At 40.1% G+C, this 9,055-nt stretch overlaps 1 protein-coding gene across 1 annotated transcript; it reads left to right on the forward strand.

The window, feature by feature from the left end:
• Positions 1 to 4,552: 4,552 nt before the first annotated feature.
• On the forward strand, positions 4,553 to 8,259 carry LOC102287338 (T-cell surface glycoprotein CD1b-3). The gene is made up of 6 exons (XM_005901094.3): positions 4,553 to 4,613; positions 4,839 to 5,105; positions 5,771 to 6,049; positions 6,270 to 6,548; positions 6,993 to 7,086; positions 8,130 to 8,259. Exons 1-6 carry the CDS (start codon positions 4,553 to 4,555, stop codon positions 8,149 to 8,151), a joined length of 1,002 nt encoding a protein of 333 aa, XP_005901156.1. The 3' UTR covers positions 8,152 to 8,259.
• Positions 8,260 to 9,055: the final 796 nt, after the last annotated feature.

The following is a 9,055-nucleotide window of genomic DNA, read 5'->3' on the forward strand; positions in this document are numbered from 1 at the left end:
GAAAATTCTTGACTATATTTCTGCATGTGATTCTCTATGTTGCAGCAATGAAAACATTTTGTTTTTAAAACAAAGTGTGATGGGTGATGACAAATGAATACTGTACAATAATGTGGAATGTAAAAGTTTATGAGACCAGTGTAATGATACACCAGAATCAACAAAGCTGTTCTTCATCCAAATTAAGTGATGCTGTGTATCTGGTGGGATTGGAAGGGAGTCCTCTGCTATGAACTTCTTCTAGAAAACCAAACAATTAATTACAACAAGTACTGATCCCAATTATATCAACTGAAAGCAACACTCTACAAAAAGCATCCAGAATTAGTCAACAGGAAACACATAATCTTCCATCAGGATAACACAAGAATGCTTGTTTCTTTAATGACCAGGCAAAACCTGCTACAGCTTGCCTGGAAAGTTCTGATTTATCCTCTGTATTCAACAGACACTGTACTTTCAGATTTCCATTTGTTTTGATCTTTACGAAATTCTTCTAATGGAAAAATTCAATTCCCTGGAAGACTGTAAAAGGTACCTAGAACATTTCTTTGTTTAAAAAGATAAAAGTTTTAGGAAGATGGAACTATGAAGTTGCCTAAAAAATGGCAGATGGTAATGGAACAAAATGAATATGTTGTTCAATAAAGGTCTTAGTAAAAATGAAAAAAAAAGTGTCTCTTATTTTTACTTAAAAACTGAAGGAACTTTTTGGCTAATCTAATACTTAACATCAATGATTCTAAAGACATGACTATATTAATCAAACAAGTTTAAAAATGTTTCTATACGAGAACTGATTTAGTACTGAATACTTCCCAGATCCCATGGATCTGAATTCATCCTCATCAATTTTCTAAATATTTAGAGGCATTTAATTTGCAAGTGCTTACTTTTAAGTTCATTAACTGGAATTCAATTATGAGTTAATTTTCACATGAAGACAGACCAGAGATCTCATAGCTTTTCTGCCTGAGTTATAAAAAACCTCCCTGCACTCTTTCATTTTTTCCCTTGAGTCTTAGGAATTAGAGATGATGTGCATAAGTGTTCTTGAGAGCTCTGATAGAACATTTACATCAAGGCACAAAGGGAGAGGAATACCAGTTCCTTTTCCTGGGAGTGTAGCTGAAGATCTCTTTGATTTTTGCAAGAATATCCTATAAGATGAAACAGAGCTCTAATTACCCACACTAAATTATTCATAGACAAATAACAAATCAAAGCAATGAAGAAAGGTCTCTGAGAGTTTCAGTTCTCTAGTCCCTGAAAGGGATATTCCCAATGAATGCCCCATCAGAGACAAAATGAATGACCAAGGTTAGTCTAAAAGGGAAAATCCCAACCAATGCTTTGACACAGGTGAAGCCCAATGCAATAGAGAGCTCTGTTACTAAAAAAAAACTCATCTCAACTGGCCAGTGCAAATACTGATACACATACACACACACAAACAGCAAACATGGAAACAAATAAGCTACTGTCATACAGACAGAAAATCAGAGGACATGTAGTCTCATAAGTCTACTTCCACACCCAGATGGAGACCTCAAATAGATTGGCCCAGTTCTTGAAAAAGAGTATACCCAGAGTGGCTCTCAGGGAGACCTGAGTGGCTCAGTTCCTGTCAGGGAAATAGCCCAGATGGAGTGGAGGGATTTCCCAGTGCTAGCTGGAGCAACTTAACCTTACGTGACACTGAAAGTGGATTGTAGTTTCAGATGTTTCTTGAATCCAAACAGCCTTTCTTGTGGGGTGACTTGTACCTATCAGAGAGAGTCCCTTCCAGTTTTCTGAGCAAAGTGAGCCCCAACATCTGCTAGGGACTCAGGGAAGGGGCCACTTCTGGTTGACCTGCCATGGGCACAGGCTCCTGGCTGCCTTGCCAAAAATGTTACTGAGCATAAGTCCAGGTGCCTGAGGCACAGTGAGGTCAAACAAACTGAAATAGACTCTGGAGCAGAGGAAGGTTTTTGCAAGTCCAAGCAAGCAGAGCAGGTGGCTCATGCTCAGCAATCCCAAACTCCATGATAGTTTTGGGGAAAAGTTTTTATAAGCAAAATGTTGGGAGAGGGCTGGAGGATGTGTGACTTTCTTCTGCTTGGTGATGAGGTAACAAGGTGATATTCCAGACTCTTAGGCTCAGTCTGAAGTTGCTATCCTCCACTTAAGTTGGTATTCCCTGTGGAAGAACTCAAAGATTTTGTTATGTCCATTCTTTGAGGAGGAATCAGGACATTTTCTCAAGGCTGCCCTATTGTTTCTTGATTGCTTCTTCTTTTTTTCTGCATTCCCTCCCTTCCCTGATTAGCAACTGTTTGGATCTGCCTTTTGGAACTCAGGAAGGTAAAAAAGGCTGAATAAAGTCTATTTCCTACAAATAAGGGACAGGGGACAGAAAAGCTTTTGTGCCCAGGAGAGTATCAATGTCCTGCTCAATTTCAGTAGTAAATGTAATTTTCAAAATAAAAAATTCCTATGGTTTAAGACAATCTTGCTTATATTACAAACTGTGATATTTATCACATTTAATTCTGAGATTTAGGCCAGATAGAACAGTGCTTTAAATATGTGCATGTACATGATTATCAACGCACACATACACACACTAATACACACACACTCACACAAAGAATGGGTAATGTGAGGTTAGAGAGATGAGGCAAAAGGGATGAGACAAGAAAGAGGGGCTATTGAGATTTATGGGCACAGAGTCCATGATGGCTTGCCAAAATTGTTACCAAACACAAGTTTATGTGCCTGAAGCAAAATAGGACAAATGTAAGAGTTTGAAGCAGAGGAAAGTTTAAACAAAGCCAAGCAAAGAGAATCAGTGGCTAGTACTAAAAAATGTCAAACTCTATGATGGTTTTGGGGAAAAGATTTTATAGGCAAAATTTGAGGGGGTAGGATGGCAGGGTGTGTGACTTTCCTTTGTTTGGGGGTGAGGTAACAGGACAATGTTCCTGGAATCTTGTCTTCATACTGGAGTAACCATCCTCCATCTGTGGTGATGGCTTTATTTCCTGAAGATGAACTTCAAGATTGCTTCGTAGCCTCTTTGAAGAGGAACTCTTCCAAAGGCTGCTCTAATGTTTATTGATTGTTTCTTCTTTCTGCATTCTGTCCCTTCCCTGATTGATGTTGTTGTTCAGTTTCTAAGTCTTGTCTGACTCTGTGACCCCGTGGACTTCAGCATGCCACTATCTCCTAGACTTTGCTCAAATCCATGTCCATTGCATCAGTGATGCTATCTAACCATCTCATTCTCTGTTACTCCTTTTGCTTTTAATATTTCTCAGCATCAGGGTCTTTCCCAATGTGTTGGATCTTCATATCAGGTGGCCAAATCTTTAGTTTCAGCATCAGTCCTTTCAATGTATATTCAAGGATGATTTCCTCTACAATCACCTGGTTTGATCTCCTTGCAGTCCAAGGGACTCTCAAGAGTCTTCTCCAGCACCACAATTCAAAACCAGAAATTCTTCAGCATTCAGCCTTCTTTATGGTCCAACGCTCATATCTGTACATGACTACTGGAAAGATCATAGCTTTGACTACAGGGACCTTTGTTGGCAAAGTGATGTCTTTGTTTTTTAATACGCTGTCTAGGTTTGTCATACCTTTTCTTTCAAGGAGCAAGCATCTTTTACTTTCCCTCATTAGTAATTGTTTGAATCTACCTGTTGAAACTCAGGAAACAGAAATGAGGCCACATGAAACCTATTTCCTATAATCAAGGAACAAGAGACAGAAAAGCTTTTGTGCCCAAGAGGATATAACAGTGTCCTGCTAGATTTTAATGGTAAATATAATTTTGATCTCAAAAATTACTATGGCATAAGACAATTTTGCTTAAACTGCAGTATGTATCAAATTTAATTCTGGAATTTGATTTCTAGCTAAAAGAAATGTTTTAAATGAGTTTCCTGCATGTAAATTATTGTTGACACATAAACATATACACATTCACACAGACACACAGACACACACACACACTAACACACAAAGGAGAATGCAAGGTTAGATGAGGCAAGAGAGATGTGATAAGAAAGAGGGATCATTTAGACACTTGTAAGAGGTAATGACAAAGTGCCAGAGGAGATGGGCTGTGGGGAGGGTGGTTAAATTGGATGGATAAACCAATGTAACTCTTCTAGATTAAAACAGAGTGGAAGCTGAGCAATTGTTTAATATTACCCTCTTATTTCACAGATGTGGAAATAAAGGATTGGGGAGGTGAAATAACCTTTCAACATCACATGGTAGCTTTCCCAAGGTAATAAATATGAAAAAAGCTGAGTTCAAGGAGAACAGCTGAAAGTCAGAGACATTAAAATAAAATCTATAAGTGAAGGACTAGAGTGGAAATGAGAGGCAGGGTGGGAGCCCAAATGTGTGGGAGGAACGTTTTTCTGTGATGTGGAATGTAGGTCAGAGATTTGTCAGTTGGAAGAGAGAGGAAGTTATTATAGAGGTAGTGAGAAAAAAGTTTGCTGAATTAGAGATCAAATGCCAATTCTGAGAGTCAGAAGTTCTACTTCCCATTGAAATGCTGCTTCTGCCACTTCTATTGCTAGCAGTTATTGTCCCAGGTGGTGACAATGAGGATGGTAAGAGTAACTCTCACTGTTCCCAGACCAGGTCAGGGGCTCTGAGCAAAAACATGCTGCACCAGCAGTAAGGGTCTGGGCTCTCCTGTCTCCCGCGCGCTCCCCTATTCTGGAGGTTGGGGCTGGAGCCAGGAATGTTTAAGCTTCTATGTTGTTATTCAGACTCTGGGTTCTTTTCCATCCTAATTCTTTCTCCTCACTTTTCTTATCCTTTCACCACCACAGCATTCCAGGGGCCAACCTCCTTCCATCTCATCCAGATTTCGACCTTTGCCAACAGCACCTGGACTCAAAATCAAGGCTCAGGCTGGTTGGATGATTTGCAGATTCATGGCTGGGACAGTGACTCAGGCACTGCCATCTTCCTGAAGCCCTGGTCGAAGGGCAACTTCAGTGATGAGGAGGTGGCTGAGATGGAGGAACTATTCCGAGTTTACTTCATTGGGTTCACTCTGGAAGTGCAGGATATTGTAAGTGAATTCCAGTTTGAATGTGAGTATAGTCCTCTGAACTGGGGATATTCACTATGACTTTTCTCTTTCTTGGTTCAGACTCCCTCTGATCATGGTCCTCTCCTTCTCTTTTTACCCAAGTGTGTGCATATACCCCTCCAGAGTATTGTCCAACTGTGACTCCATATGTCCGCCAAGTATCCCAGATTCTTCCTGTTTCTTGCAGTCTTCTGTGATAGATGAAATTCCTCTTTTGTAGCCAACTCCTGGTTTGTTTGTGCATAGCTTGCTTCTCTCAGATCCTAAGGAAAAAGCTCTTTTTCCTACCTTGTGCCTGAGTGAACTAAAGTGTGACTTCTCCAATCCATTGCTCAAGCAACTGTTGCCTGATCTCTTCTCTCTGTGTAACTCTCCCTTTTACCCTGGAGTGCTGCATTCCTGACTCCATCACACATTGCTCCTCTCCTCTCCTCTTGCCCACCCAACTTCCTTACAAGAGTCCATCTCCACTATTTACAACATGCATACCTCTCCAGAATGCTCGTCTTTCTGAAAAGTCTCTGAGTACAGCAATTGGTTTTTGGGTCATCATTTCATATCTTTGACCTTTCTTTCCATCCAAATCCAAAGTCCCATGTCCTTTCCCCATATCTTTCTTTCTTGTGTGTTTTAAAATCACTATGTCTCTGTTTTCTTTCTTTATAGACCCGTTTGTGATTCAGGGCATAGCAGGTTGTGAGCTGCATTCTGGGAAGGTCATACAAAGCTTCTTGAGAGCAGGTTTTGGAGGACTGAATTTCATGAGCATCAAGAATCGTTCATGTGTGCCTGAGCCAGAGGGAGGCAGTGATGCACAGTGGTTTTGTGTATTCATTACTCAGTACCAAGGCATCTTGCGTATCATAGACACACTCCTCTCAGAAACCTGCCCCCGATATCTCCTGGGTGTCCTCGATGCAGGGAAGGCGGAACTGCAGAGGCAAGGTTAATCCTGTTTTCTCCCCAAGACTTTCCTATTTCACTTCCCACCACCTTCTTTAAATTTAAGAGTAGGAGGTACCTATGAAGAGAGGGGTTTAATCAATACATTATTGGGTTTCCAAAGAAGTGGAAGAGGTCATTGTCCACACTTGTGGGTTTCTGACTCTGTATGCTCTAGATCAGAGACATAACTTGATACTCTTTCTACCCCTTCCTACCCCAGTGAAGCCTGAAGCCTGGCTGTCCAGTGGCCCCACTCCTGGGCCTGGCCGCCTACTGCTGGTCTGCCATGTCTCAGGATTCTACCCAAAACCTGTGCGGGTGATGTGGATGAGGGGTGAGCAGGAGCAGCCTGGCACTCAGCAAGGAAACATCATGCCCAATGCTGACTGGACTTGGTATCTCCGAGTAACCCTGGATGTGGTGGCTGGGGAGGCGGCTGGGCTGAGTTGTCGAGTGAAGCACAGCAGTCTAGGAGACCAGGACATCATACTGTACTGGGGTGAGAAGGAACTGGGGATGTGAGAAGATGGTCCTCAAGAACAGAGAGAGGGCCTGGGGAAGGGGAGGGATTTGATGGGGGAGATACAGAGAGACGGAGGGAGAGGGGGAAGAAAGAGAGACAGAGGGAGAGGTAGGAAGGGAGAGGAAAAGAGAGAAAGATAGAAATTGAGGTTTATTTCTGGGACTACAGTGCTGAAGGAATGAAAATAATGATCTAAGGTATAGAATAGGTAAGAATGAAGGACTATTGACTGGGTGGGATGGGGCAAGAAGGAGAGACTAAGGGTGGCTGTGACTATATGACATCTGGGAATAAGAGAAAGGGAACCAGAGATGTCCGTAAGCAGGTAATGGTGCTGCTGACACTCGGGTGGGCAAGAGGGCCAGAAGAACTAGTGAATGGGTTTGAAGTGACATCCTTGTGTCCTCTCCATATTGCCAGGACACCCCAAGTACATTGGCTTGATATCTGTGGCAATAATAGTGCCCTCCTTGATCCTTTTGATATGTCTTGCATTATGGCTTTGGAGGCGTTGGTGAGTTTTCATTTTTAATCTTTCCTTTCTGTCCATTCTCTCACTCATTCCATTTTGTCTACTACATCATTCTAGTCTCAGCATTTCCATCAGAACTTTTCCCCTTTCTGCCCAACTCACTTTTTTATGTAAATCTAATTTTTTTAAAGTTATGGTAAAATATACATGACATAAAACTTACCACATTAGTAATTTTAAACATAAAGTTTAGTAGGATTGAGTACATTCACATTGTATGCAACCAATCTCTAGAACTCTTTTCATTTTGAAAAACTGAATGTCTATGCCCATTAAGTCCCATTCCTCATTCATTGCTCTTCCATCCCTTGGCAACCTTCATTTTACTTTCTGTCTATAGAAATCTGACTGCTTTAAGTAATTCTTATAAGTTAAATCATCACTATTTTTCTTTTTGTGACTGCCTTATTCCACGCAACACAGTGTCCTCATCATTCATTCATGTAGCAACACATATTAGTATTTCTTTCCTTTTTAAGACTGTATAACAAATTTTATCTATTTATCTGCCAATGGAAGCTTGAGTTGATTCTACTTTTTGGCTATGTGAATACTGCTGCCATGAACATAGCTACACAAATATCTGTTATGTAGAGTAATTTTGTTTGCTTCTGTTCTTTTTTATTTAATTTTTTTTGTCAGAATATAGTTGATTTAAATATTGTGTTACTTTCTGTTGTACAGCAAAATGAATCAGTTATACATATATCCACTCTTTTTAGAATAGAATATGTGGGAATAGAAATTCCCACATAGATCATTACAGAGTATTGAGTAGAATTCCCTGTGATACACAGTAGGTCCCCTGTTAATTATCTATTTTATATATATTTATGCGTATGCGTCAATTCCAATCTCCCAATTTATCCTTCACTCCCTTTCCCTAGTAACCATAAGATTGTTGTGTAAAACTGTAACTCTATTTCTACTTTGTAGATAAATTTATTTGTATCATTTTTTAAATTCCACATGTAAGCAATGTTATAATTTGTCCTTTTCTGTCTGACTGCTTGTGTTCTTAACAGGTCATATCAGACTATCTTGTGAGCCCTCGCCGTGTCTTCTTTCCCATTTAGAGCAATTACCCAGGAGCCCAGAAACTCAGGTTGACAGCTCAGGAGTCACTCTCATTATATTTCATCAAATGGAAATGGCAACCCACTCCAGTGTTCTTGCCTGGAGAATCCCAGGGATGGGGGAGCCTGGTGGGCTGCCGTCTATGGGGTCACACAGAATCAGATACGACTGAAGTGACTTAGCAGCAGCAGCAGCAGCAACCATCATATTTGATCAAATCAGTGTTCTGATAAGCTTTAGATAAATCATAATTCATATCTGGTGGAAAAATGATAAAAAATTGTACATTATAAGACAATATCACTAGTAGAATCCACATAGATTTCAGATGTGAAGTGTGAGAAAGAATGTATCTCAGACTAAATGAAATGATGTACTGGACTAAATTGTGACATCCCTTTGGCTTCTTATTTTATAACATTTTTTTTTTACTCCTACTGAAATATCATTTGTCAAAGTGAGCTAACTGTATTTATGCCAAGATAATCATATTTGCAGAGATGACCAGCATTTTAACTTAATTTCACTGTATCTGCTTGGATGATTTTCTATCTTGGAGAAGCTGAGCTCCTTCTTCCTCCAGGAAGCCTTCGTTGGTCCTACAATAGAAGTAACCATCCCTTGACTAATGTCATGCAGAGATCTACTTTCCTCTTTACCCAGAACATTGCAGTTCTTTATGTTTTTCTTTTTCTTCTTATGCGTTCTTTGAAAGAAAGTTCTTTGCAAGGCTTGCTCTAAGTGAATCCTAAGCAAGATCTCTTATGTATGTGTTTGTATAGTAAAATAATCTGAGTTGATTGCCATGTTAACAGTCTTTTTTTTTTTTTTCAAAATAATCTCCTTTTTTTCCTTTTTAGTTAATATTCTGAAT

This window comes from Bos mutus, chromosome 3 (assembly GCF_027580195.1).
Source record: "Bos mutus isolate GX-2022 chromosome 3, NWIPB_WYAK_1.1, whole genome shotgun sequence".
NCBI lineage: Eukaryota > Metazoa > Chordata > Mammalia > Artiodactyla > Bovidae > Bos > Bos mutus.